The sequence below is a fragment of the Dasypus novemcinctus genome, chromosome 6, assembly GCF_030445035.2.
Source record: "Dasypus novemcinctus isolate mDasNov1 chromosome 6, mDasNov1.1.hap2, whole genome shotgun sequence".
NCBI lineage: Eukaryota > Metazoa > Chordata > Mammalia > Cingulata > Dasypodidae > Dasypus > Dasypus novemcinctus.
This window is the reverse complement of record NC_080678.1, coordinates 130,269,558-130,289,651: the sequence shown is the minus strand read 5'-3', so window position 1 is coordinate 130,289,651 and position 20,094 is coordinate 130,269,558. Positions and strand designations below refer to the sequence as shown.

The 20,094-nt window shown below is 64.6% G+C and overlaps 1 protein-coding gene across 1 annotated transcript in view; it reads left to right on the top strand.

Annotated features, from left to right (window-relative positions):
• The first annotated feature begins 2,640 nt into the window (after positions 1-2,640).
• GRID1 (glutamate ionotropic receptor delta type subunit 1) overlaps positions 2,641-20,094 on the top strand; it is a 688,202-nt gene continuing 670,748 nt past the window's right edge. Inside the window, exons 1-2 of the mRNA XM_058299400.2 lie at positions 2,641-2,842; positions 4,938-5,093. Coding sequence (XP_058155383.1) covers positions 2,764-2,842; positions 4,938-5,093 — 235 coding nt within the window. The 5' untranslated portion in view covers positions 2,641-2,763. The remainder of the gene's footprint in view (positions 2,843-4,937; positions 5,094-20,094) is intronic.

Here is a 20,094-nt window from a genome sequence, read left to right as displayed (position 1 = left end):
AACGCCAGGGATCTCGGGGTCCACTTCCCTCCTGCTCTAGGAGAAATAAGCCCCATGCAGAATGCCCCTTGCGTCAAAGCAAGGGGTGTCCAGGGCATCTGGCCTGGCTGAGAGGCGTCTCGAGGGACGGGCGCCGAGGGGGTGGAGAACGACCCCAAACCTTGGGAGCTGGAGAGAAGGGGTACCCTGGACGGGCCGTGAGGCTGCTGCAGCCACCCCACAGTGCTGGCCCAGGCCTCCAGCCCCAGCCTCCTACCTTCTCCTATGCATATGAGGCTGGCCACCTTCCCCTGCCCCCAGGCAGCCCCCAGCCCCTGCCTCAGAGCCAACAGCTTCCGGGGGCTTTGGCTTGTGTCGTGGCTCTCAGTTCCCAAACCAGAGGGACCTCATCACCCATCTTGTCTTCTGAACCAGAAACAGAAATTTCCTCCAAGCTGTGCGTGTGCGATGCTGGCGGTCTGCTGAAGGGTCTGAAGCGTTAACAAACGCAGCCACGCTGCCTCTTCCCAGTGGAAGAGCACAGCAAGAACTAGCTGGGTGTGTCGCACACTTACATGACCAACACGCAGGGGCCCTAACAACAGTAGGCCCTCTGCGGGGCCTGGCCCTGCGCTCCTGACCTCAGGTCTGGGTCCCTACGGGGTGACCGCACCTGCCATTCTTCCAAGGTCTCCATAGGGACCAAACTGCTTCATAAAAATATCAGGCCCTTACTGCTCTACATCTTTTCTGCAAGCGCGTGGTGCAGGTCTGCGGTACTGAGAATTGGAGGCACCTAGAGTTCGGAGAGGCAGGGGCGGGGCAGGTTTAAAATTCCTTAAAACAGGTACAATTTCTTAAGACAGGTGCCTCGAGGAAGGAGGAGTCAGGGTGGGCTGCCCTGGGGTTCTCTGCGCTGCAGTGGGGCCCCCTAACTGCCCTCCCCACCCCCTCTGACCCCTCCGCTCAGCCCCCTTCACCACCTTTCCAAAGAAGTGGCTTCGGGACACACACAGACACCCACGCTCCGCCTCCCCTCACGGGGGCAATGCCTGGAGGCCTGCCCTCCTTCTCCGCTGGTAATCTCCACACGGCCTTTAAGAACGCTGGCATGGGTCGCCTCCTCCAGGAAGCTCTCCCTGGTTCTTTCTCGCTGGTGGGTCGCCGCCCAGGCTGCCGGCGCAGGTGCAGAGAGCTCATCCACGGTCCTTCCCCCCGGCGTCTCTTAACGCCTGTTGGGTGACATCCTCTTCCACTGGCTGGGAGTTCCAGGCAAGGGCCGAGGCCGAGCGGCTCTGGGTCCCCCACAGCCAGCGCGCGGCGTGGCGCGCGGCAGCGGCACGCGGGGACCTCACCGCGCCGGCCCGAGGACAGGGCCAGGGGGCGCTCCCGGGCGCGCGGAACCGCCGAGCAGCCCGGCGCCAGGCTCTGCCCGCCGGGCCCAGGCCGAGCTTCCGCGGAATCGGTGTCCGGGAGGGCCCGGCCGTCTCCCCGCAGTCTTGGGCGCGCCACGTGGAAGCCCGGTCCGTCTGGGGCTCGGGGTGCGGTGCGCGCGGCCGGCTTGCCACTCCCTCCGAGGCTGGAGCCCACGACATCCTAACGCCACGTCTGGCGGTGGCCGGCCGGGGACGGGCCCCGCTCGGCTCCGGCCGCCAAGAGCGGGCTCTCCGCCCGGGCTCGCGCTGGCAGGCTCCGGGCAGCCGCGGAGTCTGAGCCCGGCGGCCGCTTGGAAGGCTCCTCACGTCCAGGCGCCGCGGTCACGGCCGCGCCGGCTTCCGGCCATGAATTGGGCTTCAGAGCCCCAGCCTCCTGCTCGACTCCCGGCCGAGCGCGCGGGGCGGGGGCTGGGCGCCCGCCCGGGTCCACGCGGCCAGCGCGGGTTCGAGCCCGCGGCCCGGCTCCGCGCCGCACGCGCCACGACCCCTTGGCTCCGTGGGCCTCCCGGGGCTTGGCTCCGCGCCCCGGCCCCGTCTCTTGCCGAGGCTCCCCGCTCCGGGCACCGCGAGTCACCCTGGGTCCGGCTCCGCGAGGGGCTCTCAGTCCGGGGCGGGGTGGGTGTGCGGCCGGAGGCGCTCGGCGGGCGCTGGCGTTCCGGGACCCCCGAGGGCGGCCGGTGGTCGTCCCTCCTCTAGCCTCCAGCACCCGGCGAGCCGAGGCGCGGGGCCCAGGGCGCGGGGCCGCCGTGCGGGCCTCCGAGCGTCCCCCCGGCCGGCAGCGCGGAGCACCCGGCGCCGCCTCCGAGCCGGGAGCGGGCGGGCGCCGCGCGGCGAGGCTGAGGCTCCGCAGTCACGTGGCCGGGAGGCGGGCGGAGGGGAGGAGGCGGGCGGGGAGGGGAGGGGGAGCGGCGCGAGGGGGAGGGGGAGGGGAGGGGGCGTCCTCCGCAGTTCGCTCCTCGCCGGGGCTCAGACACACAGCGAGCCCGGAGCCGCCGCGCCGGCCCGGCCGCCGCCGCCGCCGCCTCTGCCGCCCCCGGAGCCGCCCGAGCCTCGGCAAGTGCCGCCGCCGCCGCCGCCGCGGGCCGCCCCCGCCGCGCGGGGCCTGGGCTCGGGCTGCCAGCGCCGCCGCAGCCGCCGCCGGAGCCGGAGCGGGAGCCCGAGCGCGCGGGGCTGGGCTGGGCTGGGGCGGGCGCAGGGCGCAGGGGCGGGCGCGCCGGGGGAAGGCGCACGGCGGGCTCGGCTCTCCCGGGGAGCGGCCCGGGACTGCACCGGGACCGGCGCCTCCCCGCTCCGCGCCGCCCTCGGCCTCGCCCCGGGCCCGGGCGCATGAGCCGCGCGCCCGGGGGACATGGAAGCGCTGACGCTGTGGCTTCTCCCCTGGATCTGCCAGTGCGTGTCGGTGCGGGCCGACTCCATCATCCACATCGGTGAGCGCGGAGGGCGGCCGGGTCGGGCTTGGGCGGGGGCCCGGCGGCGCGGGGGGGCGCGCGGCGTCCAAACTTGGCGGCTCCCGGGGCCGAGGGGCCCGGCGGGCGGTGCTGCCTCGAAGGACCGCGCCGCGCCACCCCGCGGAGGGCTGTGCACCGGCCGCGCGGCGCTCTAGCGGGCCCCGGCGGGCTCCTCGCGCTCCCAGGGGCTCCGATCCCTGCGCGGGGCCCCTCGGCCTGGGCCGCCACTTAGGGCAGCGGCTCCACGCCCGCGCCCCGGCCGGGGCCGTCGGCGGGCTCGGGCCGACCTTCCGCACAGCTCGGAGCAGCGGGGCCAGGGGGAGGGCCCGGCCCGGGGCTCGCCAAGTTGCAGGATCCAGGAGGCCGGCCGCGCGCCGGGTGTGAGTGCGGGTGGGTGGGTGTTAGCATGTGTTGGCGTGTGTTGCTGTGCGCGCGCCTGGTACCGTGTGGGTGTCGCTGTGAGAGGGCGTTGGGGTGTGCGGGGCCATCTGAGCGTGTGCTGGTGCGTGCACGACTGTCAGCCTGTTAGAGTGGACACAGCGTCTGCTGCTTCCCCCGTGTGTGTCTGTGTCGTGCCAGTGTGTGTATGTGTGTGCGCGCGTCTCTGGTTGTGGCGACTGCAGCCCAATCCTGGACAATCCCAGAGTTTCCCATGGCCCAAGTGTTGGGGCCGGCAGACGTCCCGGCGGTGGGAGCCGAGAGGAGAAGCGTGGGCGGCGGGGTGGCGGCGGCGGGGGACGCCGGGCGGGAAGAGATGGAAGGAGAGGGAACGCGGGAGACGAGCGCGAGAGGAGAGGAGGAGGGGGCGCGCGGAGGGAGAATGGGTGGGAGTGGGGAGCAGAACGGGAGGAAGCCTGGGAAGTTGCGTTGGGGGGCCGAGGGCGTTCGCTTATGGGGAGCCCCTCCTCACTGCCTTTCCGGAAGTTGGGAAAGACCAGTGAGCCCCGAGAAACTGGGGGTTGGGAGGTGGGAGAAGGCGGGGATGCTGGGACCGGCGGGGCGGGGCGCCGAGGGACTGGGCCCGGGCTCGCCCAGCTCCAGCATCGCCCGCAGGGCCCCGGCCCAAACCTGGTTCCCGCCCCAGGGAGGACTCGGGTCTCGCGGTCAGCATTGCGGCTCTGGGTGCGTGGACCCGGGGCCTCCCTCCTCCTGCCCCGTATCCCCACTCGGGAGTCATCAGGCCCAGCCCAGGGACCCTGGCGGGGGTGGCGGGGGGCCGCCCCGGAGCAGCGCCAGCCGCAGGGCCGGGCTCCCGCGAGGCGAATCCGACGGGTGTCTTCCGGGAGCGCAGGGCCGGCGGCGGTCCTCACCGCGCCCGGCGCCAGCCCGAGGGCGCCCTGGAGGAGCTGTCCGCGGTTCTGGAAGGGCCTTCCACAAGCCGCTCTTTCTGGGCCGTGCCGCCCTGCCGGGCCGTCGTGCCTCATACCGAGGGAACTGGAGGCAGTGCCCTGCCCCCACTGTGCACGCAGGAAGAGGAAGCGGGGAGGGAGGGAGAGCAGGAGGCCGCGTCCAGGGCACCGGGCCGAGCAGCGTCACGCCGCTTCTGGGCCCTCTGCCCGGCGTGGCCCGCGCAGCCCTGGGGCTGGGGCTGAGCTGCCGGCCCTGCGCTGCCCCTGGGTAAAGACGCTCCCTCGGCCTAGGAGAACCACCTGGGAACTGCTTCCTTTGCTCCCTCAGCCCGGGACGCGCATGGCAGGAGTGGTCATCCCGCCTTGGGAAGGAGGTGGGGTACACCGGGGGGTGGTGGTGGTGGTGTAACTTTTTGACTCCTGGGATGGGGCTTATGGGGGCTGCTTCAGGCCACCCCAGCTTGATGGGCCATAGCTGGGACGTATGGTGCCTTGGTTGCGAGCCACGTGTGTGGCCCGGTGGCAGCATGTGCGAGGTGCAGGTGTAATTCGTGTCAGTTGTGTGCATGTGTGCAGTGGGGGTTACTGTTTCCTGTGCAGATTGACCAGGAAGAAGCAATCAGCGGTGCGCCCAGGGCCCTGACCCCAGGGCCCAGGGGCTGGAGGGATGGGGGCATGGGGTGGGGGTGCTCTCCAGCCCAGTCTTGATCCCCGCACTCCCCCAGGTGCCATCTTCGAGGAGAACGCGGCCAAGGACGACAGGGTGTTCCAGCTGGCTGTGTCCGACCTGAGCCTCAACGATGACATCCTGCAGAGCGAAAAGATCACCTATTCCATCAAGGTCATCGAGGCCAACAATCCGTTCCAGGCGGTGCAGGAAGGTGAGTGGCTGCCGGGCTGGGCCGGGGTGTCCTAGACTGCGCAGCAGCGGGGACCGGCGGGCGCCGCGGGGTCACGACCTGCGACCCAACCGAGCCCCCTGTGCGCCTGGGCGGCAGCGGCTCACGCACGGAAAACCAGCCCTGCGCCCTCGCCGGACCCCCTAAAGTGGAGGCGTCCCGAGGGCTGGCGCCTCAGAACCAGAGCAGGGAGTGTGTGAGCGCGGCAAGCTGGGCTCCTGGCGGGGGGTGTCGCCGCCTCTCTCGCGCTCGGTGGGCGCGTGTATGCGCTCAGCGCCGGCGGGCCGGGGGAACAGGTCTGCGCGCGCAGGTGTGGGTGGCCCCGGGGTTGTCTGTTTCTCGGGTATTCGTGGGTGGGCGTGCTTCCATGCCCGATACCTGAGTTGGGTATCTCTCCCCTGTCCTCGCTGGGCTCGACTTCTTTTCGCCGCGATCCAAGCAGCACCTAGTGGCCGGCGCCCTCCCTCGCCTCCCCCGGATCACAACCGCGTTTAGCGCCGGCTTCTCTGTCGCGCTCCTCCTGCGGGTTTGAAGGAACCAGCTTCCCTCTCTCTTCGCTCCGGGAGGAGGCGCCGCTGCCTGGGCCGGAGGTGGGCGCTGTTTGCCCAGAAAAGGCACGGAGTTGGGCCTGGCCGCGGGGGAATCCTGGCCGGCTCCTGGGCCGCGGTTGTCCGCGGCCGCCTGGTGTTGGGCCCACTTGCTGCGGCAACAGGTGCGCAGCGGGCACGATGGCGACGGTGACCCCCTGTGCTTTCCGTCCTCTGGCTCCCAGCTCTGTAAGCCAGTCTCCTCCACTCCGCTTTCTGCTCCGGACCCTGACACCTGCCGGCCCCAGGCCCTTTTTGTCTCCTCTGCCTTGTTTCCCAGAACCATCAGTTCAACTCCAAGGCCCTCATGCCCAGATTTTGAGGATGGGGTGGGGGTGGGCTGCAGCTGGAGGCTCTGCCAGAGGCATTTCCTCCAGAAGATACCCCGAGGGCAGGGGGTGTGCAGGGCAGCGGGCAGGCCGCCGCCCCCTCCCACGGCCTGCAGGCAGGGGGTCCAGAGTTCTCCTGCTATGGGGGTTACGCTTGGGGCCACCTGCGAGAGGAGAGTGACTGCCACCAGCTCTGGCCTGTGTCTGGAAGGTCATGGTGCTGGAGGGAGGCGTCTGGGAGTCCCGGTGTTGGTGGGGGCAGCACAGGGGCAGAGTGGCTGGACCTGCCGGAAGGACTTCCCAGCGCTGGAGTCTGAAGGTCCAAGGATGCGTCATACCTGGAGTTCCGTGTGGCTTTCTTTGGGTGGGGAAGAAGGGGCGGAAGGCTGTGGCTGTGGGGGGACTGCGTCTTCCAGCTGGGCGGCTGTCCGCGTCTGAGGTCTGCGGAGGTGCCTGGCCATGTCACTAGACCCTTTTGCGCCTGCCCTCATCAGGAGAACTTGTGGATGTTTGGGTGGGCCCCCCCAGGAAGGGGTGGGGCCTCCTTCAGCAGAACTGGCCCTGGTTGGGGGTGGCACAGGCATCTCCAGAGACATGTCACACTTTTCACTGTGCCTCCCGCCCTCTTGACACCCGTCTTTGGGGACCCCCATTCTCTGTGCTCAGGAGCTGAGGACGCAGCCTGGAAGGAGGCCCATGCTTCTGCACCCAGGAGCTCACGGTGCAGTGGGACCCTGACCGCGCCCCCCCCAGCCCGGTTCCTCCGCCCTGTCGCCCATCACCTTGCTTCCGTCGACTCACCCGTGAAGTGCAGGGTGTTTGTGCTCATTCGTTTTCGCCTGAGTGACGTCCAGTGACCCCAAAGCAGATCCCCAGGGTCCGAAGGTTACACTTGATGGGGGTTACGACCTCAGGCAGGTGCCGCATACGTGGTGAACAGGGCAGCAGGGCCCCGCGGGGCCTGGGGTGCGGGGTCTGGACGGCCCCTCGCTGCTAAAAGCAGCAGCTGTCAACAGCGCCAGCCAGCCTGGCCATTTGGGAACGGTGGGTGCTCTGGTGTGGTAGAGCTGCTGGGTTTTTTTCCAGAGGAGCCCCCAGTCTGGATTTTCAGTCTGATTTTCAGCTGATGTCAACTAAGTGAACAATTTCAGAGCACAGCGAGCCAGACAGAACAGCTCTGGGCATTGGAGCCCCAGATGCACCTGCTCCCTCCAGATACGGGCTTTCCCCCGGGCCTCTTCTGATCTAGGCTTTACTTTTCTGGGTCTCAGTTTCTCTATTTGTGGAGCCGGAAAATATCTCGGGCTCCAAGGTTGGCCGCGTGGCACACTCTCGCAGGGTGAGAGTGAGCGTGTGTGGGCACGCACGTGTGCCTGGAACCAGGGAGTTCCGGTCCCAGAGGGACCCAGGCCAGGTGCCGCTCAGAGCGCGTGCTGCTTAAACGCCGGCAGGTGTGTTCGGCTTAGGAGCCGTGGAGGGAGGAATCCCCTTGTGGCCCCACGACTTGATGCCCACGAGGGACGAGGCCCCCAGGACTGGCAGAGGACAGCTCCCCAGGCTTGTGCTTCCTGGCCCGGGGGCTCGGCCAGGAGGTGCTCCGCTCCCAGGCTGTGCTCTCTGGGGTGCCCGCCTGTCCCGGGGCTTGGGCCCTGCCGGTGGGATGCCGCATCTCGCTCCTGGACCAGGGCGTGCGGTGGCAGCAGAGGTGGAAGGCAAAGGAAAGCACTTCTAGTGGGGTGAAGGGCCAGGGTTCCGCCTCCGTCCCGACTGGTCAAGCCCTCAGGGACCCCCAGTGGCCTGCCCGGGTTTGCTTTGAGCGGTGGCACCACGCGGGGATCGGAGCCTGGGTCAAGGCCAGCAGGAGCTGGGCCGCAGCCTGCTGCCCCACTCAGGGTGTGACCCCAAGAAGCCCCCGTCCTGCCCTCGCTTCCCTCTCCGCGTCTGTTAGAGAGGGGTGGTCGCAGCCCCTGCCACACGGGGTGACGTGAGGGTGGCGTGAGATGAGACACGCACAGGTTGTCTGCACAAGCCCTGCCGCAGCTGCTCGGTGAACACGCGCTCCCTGCCCGCCCCGGGACCCCACTGCCAACCGTCACGCAGTTCTTCAGGCTGTTTATCTTTTCAGCCGCATTTCTTACGCTAGCGAATTCCTTGAGAGCCGACCCTAACTGACCTTTGCATTTTCAGTTTTTCACTGAATTTTCTCTCAATTATAAAAGAAATTCATTGTTAAAATGAGCATTGTTAATTTAGAAACACAAGAAAAAGGGCAAGGCATGCTCTTTTTAGAAGTACGGGAAAACAGCAAGAGGCAGTTACTCTAATTTCTACCACTGTTGCTTCCTTCTAGTCTTTTTTCCCAAGTGTATTTTACAAATGCTGAGAGCTCCCATTCTGTTCAGTTGTATATCCTGCTTTCTGTTCAGTGAACATATTGTTGGCTTTTTCTGAAACTATTTGTAAGCATTATTTTTAGTGGCTGCATTTATTTTCCAATGTTCAAAACCATTTATTTTAAAAAAACTGAAATAATTTAATGCTGAGATATGCAGGATTAAGTATTACTTTGATATGTTGGTTCCAAGATTTATACCTACATTTTCTCCAGGCTGATTTTTTACAAGCTCTTTGGAAACACTCCTCTTAAAACAGCTGGTCAGTTTATGTAAAAGAAGGAATCATGTTTAATAAAATGCACTTGACGCAGATTTAAAGTTAGCAAACAGTCATACAGACATAATACTTAAATCTTGAAAACGTTGTGTCTTAGATCGAGTTGGCAACATTGATATTAACAGTAAGTGTGAAAATTTGTCTTCCAGACACTAGAACAGATACTCATTTGTTAAATAAGAAAATGTCATATTGTTTTAAAAGGCCCGTTCACATGTATAAATGCATAAAAGAACTGGCTGAACTGGCGTCTTCTTTTCCTGTGAGTGAAAGATGTGAGCTGTTGGTGCTGCTGCGGGACCTGCCAGAGCGTGGAAAGACGACAATTTAGGGAAGAGGCAGTATTCCTCTTAGTTACAATAAGCACAAAGTGATTTAAAAAAATTTCAGGAATGGCGCTTGGTTTTCACGAAGCGAGACACTGAAATGAAATAAAAATGAAACCCCAATGCCCGTCTTTGCGTCTGTCCGTCTCTGTCCTCAGGTCTTGGTGTGCAGAGGCCTCCCCGCCCATGCCCGGCACCTGCTGCTCTGCAGGTGGTCCCCCCCAATGCTGATGCCTGCAGGGCTCTCCCCCGGCTTCCTTTCTAGAATGATGGGGCCACTCGGCCGACCTGTCAGTTGGTCTCCACCCCAGAGGCACTGCCCGAGTCTCCCCGTGTCCCGTAAAGATGCCAGGGCCCGCCGCCCTCGTCCCCCCGCCGGCCGGCCGCGTTGGCTTTCGGGGGCTGCTGAAACACAGGGCCACGCCTCTCGTGGGGTCAGACAGCCCAAAGCTGTTACCTTGCTGTTCGTAGGTCAGAAGTTTGGCCCGGGTCTCACTGGGTGAAAACCAGGTGCGTTCCTTCTGGAGGATGGAGGAAAGAGCACACTTCCTCGGCTCTGCCAGCTTCTGCAGAGGCCCACCTCCTGGACTCCCGAGCTCCTTCCTCCTACCCAGAGCCAGCAGCGGGGGGCCGGGTCCTTCTCGGAGCACGGCGCTCTGGCCCTGCTCTGTCTTCGCGTCGTCTTTGCCCATCTGCCTCCCTCTTCCACTCTGAAGGAGCTTGTGGTACATCAGGCCCACATGGACAACCCAGGAAAATCTCCCCAGTTTAAGGCCAGCTCATCAGCAACCTGAATTCCCCTTTGTGCTGCCATCTGACACAGTCACGGGCTCTGGGGATTAGGAGTTTGGCTTCCCCGGGGTCCCCGGGCCCCCTGACATCCTCGGTGTCCATTGTGGCCACACGCGTTCTCTCTCTTCCCTTCCACCTTGCAGAGTTTTCTGCGTGGCGGACTGCGCACTTGCTTACAGGGCGGCATCCTTCTGCTGGTCCTGTTAGAGCCCCTTGGGATGCAGGACTGTGCTGCCATTTCTCAAAGGCTCACTCTGGAGAGGCCACCCTGTCAGCCGAGGGGCTCCCCTTGCTCTCCAGTGACTCCAGCTCCTGGAGATGCACCAATTTCCCTCCCTGGTCCTACATGCTTCTTGGGAACTTGATCTGGAAGTTCATGGAGGGATGTGTGTGTTTTTTTTTTGAATGGTCAAGTGAGGAATGTGTGTGTGTTTTTTTTGAATGGTCAAGTGGTACGTTTGTGCCAATGCTCAGGCTCCCTTTTGGCCTGGGCAGGTCTCATTTGAACCACATTCTCTATGCCCCCTGCCCCTGCTGTGAGCCACTCTTGCAGCCCTCAGAGCTGCTTTTCCCAGCTGCTCTTCACCGGAAACGTCCATCCAAAGACGGCAGTTTGGGCCACAGGCCCAGAGGTCCCCTCGCCAGGGTGTGGCTGGGACCAGGGACCATCAGCTCCCTCTCTGGATCCTAGAAGCCTGGGAAGGAGTGGTGGCTGCTGCAGTCCCCCCACCTCCGCCACCCGAGGCAGGACTCTCAGGCTCCAGGCTTCTCTCTCGGGTCGCCTCCTGCATGCCCGTGCACATGCCTGCACACACACACTGCCGCCCGGTAGTCTCCACCTCCTCACATTTGGGGTTCAAGAGGCTCCCTTTTTGCTGGTCCTATTGCATGGCCCTGTGCCTGGATTAGGAACCTTATTCCAGGCATGTGGGAAGAGGCCCCAGGTCCCTGTCCTCCTCTGAGCTGCCGCTGCTTCCGTTCTGGTGACACAGGTGCTTTTACACCCTCCCTGGCTGGAGCAGCTGGTTGGGGTCATTTCTCCAGTCTTCTCGTTCCCCTGACTCCCAGCTCCCTTTTTTGGCTGCCTCTCAGCATTCAGCTCTTAAATTGTCTTTCCAAGCTTTCTTGTAGCTGCCAGGTCAAAAACTTATTCTCTCCATCAGCCATTTTCTCCCTCACTACCCAGAACATGCTGTTACCTAAAAACGTGGAGTGTCTGGCCTGCACTGCTTTTCCCTAAATCATTTCTAATCCAGCCTGATCCCTGGATCCCTGGATGCAATTCTTTTTAGGCTTGGCCACCCAGAGATGTGCCTCTTTGTCCCTGCCCTTTGTTTTTGTTCTGTGGTTTCCATTGTATCAGTCAGGATAGACTAAGTTATGCTGTAGTAACAAACATTCCCCAAGTGCAGTAGCTTAACACAACACAAATTTATCTCCTGCTCATGCGATGCTCATCATTGGTCAGCTGGGAGCTTGGCTCATTACTCAGGCAACTTGAGTGTTGCTGGTTGTTGTGCCAGAGGGAAAGAGCTCTGGAGGGGCTCAGGCTGGGTGGGACTGGCACATATCACTTCTGCTTGTGACTAGTCACATGACTAGTCTTAGACATGACTAGTCACATGACTCCAGACCGCCATCTGGGATCCAGGAAGCACCATCCTACTGTGCCTGGAAGGGGGAGAACTGGAACTATTGCCCCAACAACACAAAAGCCTACTATCCTGTTCACGTCAAAGCTGTGCTCTCGGACCATCTGAATGTGATTCATTAAAACAACAATAACAACAAAGAAAACCAGTTTTAGGTATTAGAGCCTGCTGGACCAAAGACAGGGCTCCAATCAGCTCCCCTGGCCCACTCATTTATTCCGTTCCGGAAACTTCTGGGCAGGCTTTGGTATGGCAGGAAGTCAAGAACCCTGGGTCCCCAGCCCTGGCTGGGCTCTCCCTGCCCTTCCTGTGCCTACCAGTCCCGTTGTCTGTAAACACTCAGCTCTCAGGACTTGAGCTCAGTAACGAGGAGGAGTAACGAGGAGGAGACCCAGTCCCCGATGGGGCCGGCGCCCACGAGTCCCCAGGAGCTGGGGTTTGGCAAGTGCAGCCCCACCCGCCCGGCCTCTGCCCCGGCCCGCCTCTCCTCCCAGCAGCGCCAGCTGGGCGGCCACCACCCTCCACTGGCAGGGGTGGCCTGCGGCATCTTGCCGGGATGCCGGCCTTTCCGACAGCCGTTGGGCCCGGGAAGGCGGCTGGTTCTGCGCGCGCCATGCCATGCGTGGGGCTCGCCAAGGCCTTCCTCCCAGCCTATAAACAGCCAGTTCCCTGGCCGATGGCCACGGCTTGGGAGGGAAAGACACAGGGTTCTCCCTCCCGGGCCTGAAGCGCAGGCAGGATGGGGGAGTCGTTGCCATGGCCCCCGCCTGCCCGCTTGCTCCCCTCCCAGTCCGTCTCGACCTGCCCCTGTGCCTTTGGCCCTGCCCTTTCCTCCTCCTCTCCATGTGGATAGACCTGGGTCCCAGGAGCCCGGCGGGGCCCATGGAGCATCATCGTGCCCACTGGCACCTGTGCCAGAGGGAGTGTGGGCAGAAGAGCACAGCTGGGGTTCCTACTGTGCTGCGTGACCGGGGGCGACTTGCCTCGGTTTCCCCATCTGCAAAATGGGGACGGCAGCACAGAGGAGAGCTGCGAGGGCCAGTCAAGGAACTTGGCTAACGATCTTAGCCCAGGGCCATGTGCTGAGCAGTTGCTGGGTGCAAAGGAGGGACCTGGCCTGGCTGTGGGAGCAGGTCCCGCATCCGCTGTGCCGCGTAGGGGGGCTGAGGTGTGCCGCGGACCCCAGCCTCTCCAGGTGACCCTGGAGGGCATCAGAGGAGGTTGGCATTGACAGAGATGGCCCACGTGGAGGCTGCTGAGCCGTCTGTGCAGGCTGGGGACGTGTCACCACCCAACGTTGCCGTCTGCTGCCCCATTGACTGCCCCCAGCACACAACGGCAAACCCAGCCGGCCTCGTCTGGCCCCCGGACCCAGCCGTGGGACAGGCATAACTTCCTCTATCTGGTGGAAAGGAGCCAGGTGGGTCTGGGTTCAAAACCAGCTGTGTGGTCTTGAAAAGGGCCCTTGGGGTCCCTGAGCCTCAGTCTCCACATCTGTGAAATGGGTCAGCTCAAGGTAGTGGCTGTGGATCCAGTGAGCAGTGTGTGCCCAGCAGCAAGGAGACTGTGGGCAAGCTGCCTTTTGCCAGGGCTCCTGTCAGAGGCCTGCTGGGGTCTAAGGGACGGGTGCTGGCATGGGGCGTGCATTCTTTCTTCCCCATGCCCCAGCTGCCTTTTGTCCTGTCCTCTTGGGCCCCTGACGATGTCACTTCATCCTCTGGGCCCTGCCTGGGTGCAGGCTGCCCTGGATGGGGATGGAGAGGCAGGCTGTGCGGGCTGGAGCCCACCCCTGCCCCTGGCCTTTAGGCCCCATTCTCCCGGCCCAGCCCCACCCCCAGCGTGGCCGGGCCCTGTAAATTCCCGCCCGGCCTGGCCCGCTGGCTCCTGGTGCTGTGTGGCGGGCCCTCTCCGGGCATGTGTCCTTGTGCCTCGAGGGGGGCTGTGGGCGAGCTGAGCTGCGGCCCCCCAGCCCCGAGGGCCGGGGCCTCTCGTCTCGTTCTTGGAGCTGCGCCGAGGCCGTCCGCACCCCAGCAGCCCTCTGCACGTTAGAGACGGTCGTCACGGAGACCGGGTGGCTTCTCACCTGCCCCTCTCCACGCCGAAGCCCCGGGTGCCCCGACGAGGCTGCCCGCTGCCGTGCTGCAAAGCGGGGAGGCGCTTCTCTTCGCGGGCCGTCTCGAGGCCCCGAGGAAGTAGTGATTCTGGAGAGCTTAGCCGGTGCCTGGCACTGCGGAAGTGCTCGGTGAAGGATGCAGGTGCCGCCCGGTGGGGTGGCGCTGCCAGCGGACGGAGGGGACAGTCACGGCTCGTCCTGGACACCCTGCTGATGGCGCAGCCCGAGGACACTCTTTCAGCACCGCCTCCCGCCGTGGCTCTGGGTGGCCCTCCTGTCCCCTCAAGCCCCGGGACTTTCTCCCAAGACAGGGGAGTGCCCGGACCCGCCACGCCCGTGTGCACTTGACGGTTGACTCCGCGTCAGGGCTTTCCTGCACCCCGGCTCCGGTTCAGCCTGCGCAGAGCCCTGCCTGCTAGGGGCTGGCTCTCCCCTGGCCGCGAGCCAGCTCGCACGGGGGCCCTGGCTGCCCTGCCGGTCGCGGGAACACACAGTGGGCTCCCGCCTGCTCGGCTGCGCGCGTGCCGGCACCCGCGGGCCCGGGGTGTGGAATCAGCAGCCGTGCCGTTAGCTGGGTGTGTTTCTGCACCGGACTTGGTCAGATGTCCTGGTGATAAGCTCATTCAGTGATACCTGGGTACCTGTCGATACACTCACCCATCGATACCCAGGTACTACCTGTCGATACACTCACCCATGGATACCCAGGTACTACCTGTCGATACACTCACCCATGGATACCCAGGTACTACCTGTCGATACACCTACCTATCAATATCAGGTGCACTCACCCATTAATACCCAGGTACCTGTTAATATCTCACCCATCAATACCAGGTACCCATCAATACACTTATCCATCGGTACCAGGTACCATCAATACACTCACCCATCGATACCTGGGTACCTGTCGATATGCTCACCCATTGATACCTAGGTACCTGTCAATATCTCACCCATCAATACAGGGCACCTGTCAATACACTCACCCATTAATACCAGGTACCATCAATACACTCACCCATCGATACCAGGTACCTGTTGATATACTCACCCATCGATACCCAGGCACCTGTCAAAACATTGCCCCATTGATACCAGGTACCATTAATACCCTCACCCATCAGTACCAGCTACCCATCAATATGCACGCCCATGATACCTGGATATCTGCTGATACATGCAGCACTGATACCCAGTGCCTGTTGATGCACTCACCCATCAATACCTGGGCATCTGCTGACACACTCACCCATGGACCTGGCTACCCATCGATACACTCACCCACTGATATCAGGGTATCTGTTGATACACTCAGCTATACCAGGTAACTGTTGCTACACTAACCTGTTGATACCCAGGTACCTGTCGACACACTCACCCATCAATACCAGGTATTTGTTGATAGGTGCACTCGTCAGTACCCAGGTACCTGCTGATAACCCATCCATTAACACCTGGGTACCTGTTGATATGCTCACCTATTAAACCCTGGTACCTGTTGACACACTCTAGGCTGCTATCCATGTGGCAGCCAGAGTTACCCAAAAAGTTAACCTCCTCAGCTCCTTCTCCTGTTGGAACCCCTCAAGTTCTCTCCAGTAGACTAAGAATAAAGTCCAAACCCCAGACCCCGAGTACCCCAACCCGGGCCAACCTCCCCTGCTTCGCTGCGGCTTCTCCACCAGGCCAGGCACGCCCGACCCCAGGGCCTTTGCACTGGCCATTCTTTCCACCCGCAAGGTTCCTTTTTGCACGACTGGTTCCTCCTGAGCTTTTGGGTGTGCCTTGATCTCGCCTCCTCAGAGAAGCCCCCTTGGCTCCAAGGAGCACCCCCTTGGATGCTTTCTCTGTCAGAGCTTTCTTGTCCTTTGCACCCACTCCCGCCTGTGATCACGCCATCCACTGGTTCGTGAGGTGTGTCTGGCCTGCGGGTGCAGGGAGTTTGTCCTGTTCACCGCTGGGTCGCCAGGACCGAGCACGGGTGCGGCTGGTCGTAGGCGCTCAGTCGGAGTCCCTGGCTGCACGACGGGCAGGTGGACAGAGGACCCTCCTCGCGGGGCCCTCGCAAGCGGCTGCCCGGGCTGTCTCCCCGCGCGGGGCCACGCGGGGTCCCGTGGGAAGTGGTTGTGGGTCCACTGTGCCAAGCCGCCAAGCTCCCGCCGGGAGCGCGAGCGTCACAGCAGGGAGGCGACGAGGAGACCCGGCGACCCCCCGATCCGCAGCAGCGGGCGCTGCCGGAGGCCAGGCCGGCCGCCTGGGCCGCGCCGCTGAGCCGCCACGCGTGTGCACGGACGCGCTGCGCCCACGGGTGCGCGTGGGCCCCCACCCGCAGAGGGGCCCCGCCCGGCTGAGCCCCGGGCCCTTGGAAGACGTCTGGGCCCCCTGGTCTGGCTCCCGGCCGAGCGTCGGGCTCGCCTCTGCCAACCCTGCCTCGGCCCCCAGCCTCGCGGTGCCAGCGGGGAGGGCCCGCGCCCGTCGCCTTCTCCCAGCTGCTCCCTGCCGGCCAGGCGCCCTGCCCCGAGGCTGCCGTCCTTCTCTTCTTCCGTCTTGTCTTTCTCCTCGTCTGGCTCCCATACCCCGGAGGCCCGTGAGTGTGCAGAGCATACACCTCGTATGGACGCGTGTGGGCGTGGAAACCGGATGGCACACCTGTGTGTCCAGGTGAGCTCACACCTGCAGATGCACGTGGCTCTCTGAGAGTGGCTGTGACCCAGGGGCGGGTGGGTCCAGGGTCATCTCCCCGGGGTGTCCCTCCCTGGGGGAGCCTGTCGATTGGCCACAGGGATTGTGCCATGAGGGCCCCACTGGGGCTGTCGGGGCGTGGCTGCGCCGTGGCTCCCTTGGGCGTGTCGAGGCTTTCTGATGCTCACGGCCTGTGGGGAAGCTGTTGCCCATGCGTGCGTATCAGATCATCAGAGAATCCTGTTTCCCAGCCTCACACTCGGGAAACGTGCTGTCGTTTGGGAATCGCCCTCCATATTAGACACATTAGTGTGGAAGTTGCAGAAACCCTCACACTGACCTGAGTGCAAAAGGGTAGTTATTCGCTCACGTCATAGAGAAGTGCTGCGGTGGCTGTGCCTTCAGGCACGGCTGGATCTGGGTGCTCCCAGGGTATCGACAGGCCCCTGCCTCCAGGCCCCTCGCCTCTGCTTTCCCCTGGGTGGGCTTCCTTCCCAGGCAGCCCCGTCCACTCCAAGCTGCGGCAGGCCGATGTCTCCCCTCCCCCTCCAGGGAAAGGGGGGGTTGTCACAAACATCCCAGCGTGGAACCCCATTGCCCCGGCCTGGATGACGGCTCCTCTCTGCATCCATCCTGGTTCCAGAAGAAATGGAATGTTCCCATGGGCGCTGGGGGAGCACGTGAGGGCACAGCAAACAGGTGGTGCTTGCTGAAGGTGAGGAGGGGGCCGCGCTCACAGGGCAGCCAGCTCCTCCTCGGCCGTCCTCTCAGGCAGACGGAGCCAGGGCACACCCACGATTCAAACCCCGGAAGCGCCAGCTGCTGCGCACGGGACTCCCGGCCTTGGGGCAGGCCGTCCCGCTGCGGGGTGCTCTGGACTGGTCTTTCGCTTTTGGGTGGGCTCTGGGGTGGGGGGAGATCCCTGCACAGCGGGCGCCAGGAGCCTCCTGGCCCTGCTGACTGGAAACCTCTCGTGGGGGCTGGGGGGAGGGAAGGGGCCAGGCGCTGAGCTCCGCCGTGCACAGGCGGTGCGTGGGGAAGGAGAGGCGGTAGAGACCGGGCGTTCAGGGAGGCATCCTGGGGAGGGGACACGCGTGCTGGCCCCGGAGCCAACAGGGAGACGCAGTCAGGCTTGCGGGGCAGCGAGCTGGGCTGCGGGGGCCGGGGTGGGGGCTCCTGGCCCGCTCCCAGCGTGGTCACAGTGGGGCCCGAAACCCTGGCCAGATGGTTTACCCCTCTGCCAGGTGGGAAAGCTGCCCTGGGCCGCCGTGGGCCCTGGGGCTCCACCCCGGCAGTGCTAGGAGGGCCGGAGGGGGTGGCCTCGTGGAGAAGGTCCCTTTCCAGCGCCTGCCCCGCTCAGAGCGACGGATAGGGTAGAAATCCTCCCCGCTCCGCGAGGCCGCGCCCGGCTCTGCCTGCTCGTTAGCAGGTCCCCTGGCAGGCTCGTTAGACGGCTGGCTGCACAGAGAGGTTTAGCTCTGTGTTGGGGTGGCCAGGCCCCCCTGAAGCTGGACGTGGGGCCAGGGCCCCCCTGCCCTCCAAACCCACACCCCTGCAGAGGCGCGAGGCGGCTGCCGCCACCGCTGGCCCTTAGTTAATCGGATACGGTTTGCTGGACTTAATTACTTTAAAATTATTAACTTCAGCTGGAGAAAGCAGGTGGGAGGAACGGGAGCCGCCTCGTGGGGCGCCGTGTCCGGCCTGGGCGGACGCCTCTCTGTGACGTGTCCTGGGCTGGGGCCTGGCCCTCCCGGGCACCCACCCTGTGTGCGATGGAGGGAGCTGGGTGTGGCGGGGACAGACGGTGGGCGACGAGTGTGATCGGGCTTCAAGAGCTGGCAGCTGGGATGGGGCGTGGGAGCACAGAGGTGGAGTCTAACCGAGCCTGGGCCTGGAGGTAGATCAGGGATGGCTTCCTGGAAGAGGTGACTCCTGAGCCGGCTCTTCAGTGTGGAATGGGAGTTGGCCAGGGGAGGAAAGGGAGGCAGGGTGAGGTGAGGGCTTGGCGGTGTGAGCTGGCAGGACCTGTGGGCCTAGATGGAGAGGGAGGGAGTGGTGCCAGCTGGCTGGCGGGCTCTGCCAGGGTCTTGGGGCACCCCCCTTGGTCCAGGCAGTAGAGGTGCAGGCCCTGGGGACTGAGCCGATAGAGCAGACACGGGCTGCGGCACAGGCCACGCACCGTTGGGGAGCTGGGCCTTGTGGACAGGCAGCCCCCACTCCCTGCCCTGGCCTCCCCCAGCTGTCGGTGCGCCCCGGGGGCCCTGGTGCCCTGGACTCCTTAGGGGTGGGGGTCCGTCCTTGAGGACCCTCATCTGGAGCGGGCCTGGAGGGTCCACGCTTCCTACCTGGCCGTGGCCCAGCCCCCCGGCTGCTGCCCCTCCCCGCTGTGTGCACAGCTGCCGGGGCCCCTGGCTGGGGGAAGGGGAGGGGGGCAGGCTGCCAGGCCCCTCTTCCCCCCTCCCTGTCTCCCTGTCCCCGGCCCCCCAGAGCCTCGTGGAGCTCTGGCCCCCCCCCCTTCTCCCCGTGCCCCCAGGCAGCCCCCTCTGCAGGTGACTTCATCACGTGCTCTATGTAAAGGGCGATGCTTGCCGCAGGGTCTCCACGTTCCCGCCCCCCAGCGCCCCCTACGGCCCAGCCGGGGGCAAAGGCTCCCCCGTGGGCGGCTCACTTGGCACCGTGTCCTGAAGCGCAGGGAGGAGGGACAGACAGCCCGAAGGCACGTCACCGGGGCTGGTCCCCCAGGGCCGTCCCAGGAGCGCCCCCGCTCGGACGGCCTCCCCTGGCCGCAGCTGCCCCGGGCCCGCAAACCGGCTGGCTGGGGGGCTCCTGGGCTCAGCGCGAGGGGGTCTTGGTGCAGAGGGAGCGAGGCGCCTGCCGGTCACACCAGCCACGCTGGTTGCCATGGCAACAGGCCAGCGGTGGGCCGCGAGGGTGGGAGGTGGCATCAAAGCTGTGTAGAGGCCCAGACTCGCGCGGATGACCTCCGGGTGGGATTCGGGCATCAGGATGGGCGCCCTCCCTGTGTCTGGAGATCCTATCCCCGAGGGCACCCCGACCCTGTCGGGGTGGGGGAGGGGCTGCCCCTTCCTCCCCCCCCAGCGCCTGGTGGCATCCGAGGGCCTCAGGGGCAGCAAGCCGCGGGCTCTTGCTTGTCCCTGCTCCTCCCCCAGCCGCTGGCCCAGCGCTGGCACTGGCCCTGGCCAGTTCTGACTGGGAAGGGGTGGGCTGGGGTAGAAGGAAGTGACCCTGCTGGGTGGCGGCGTCCGCCCTCCGCGCCTGCCTGGCTGCGTGATGCAGCGCGCTCCCCTACGGCTCTGAGCCTCACTCTCCTCATCTGTACAATGGGAACACGCACGTGTACCCTGAAGAGCTGTTTTTACAGTCTGAAGGGATAGCATAGGTATGGGGCCCGTATGGAATTGGTGCCCGTTCATTCCCTGCCCGGATGCTTACCCTGTGCCAGCCGCCGTGCCAGGCCTGCGTGAACACGGCAGACCCCGTGCCCACCCCGGGGAGCTCGGCAAAGGTCAGCACCTGGGCCCCACCCGGGGGTGCCGTCCTCTCGGGGGTGCTAAGGCGCAGCCAGGACTAGCCCTCGGGGACGGCGAGAGGGTGGGCCGGGGGCCGGGCCGTCTGCCCCCTGCCCTGCTCACACAGGTGCCGGCCTGACGGGGGCGTCATCCCGCCGGCTTCCCCCAGCACAGCTCCGGGCGCGCTCCCCCAGCCCTGACTGCCCCGAGGCGGCGCTCCTGGCCGGGCTGTGGGCCTCTGCTTGGTCCACCCCCACCCCGGACCTCCCTGCTTCTCCCTGCCAGGCACAGCGCTG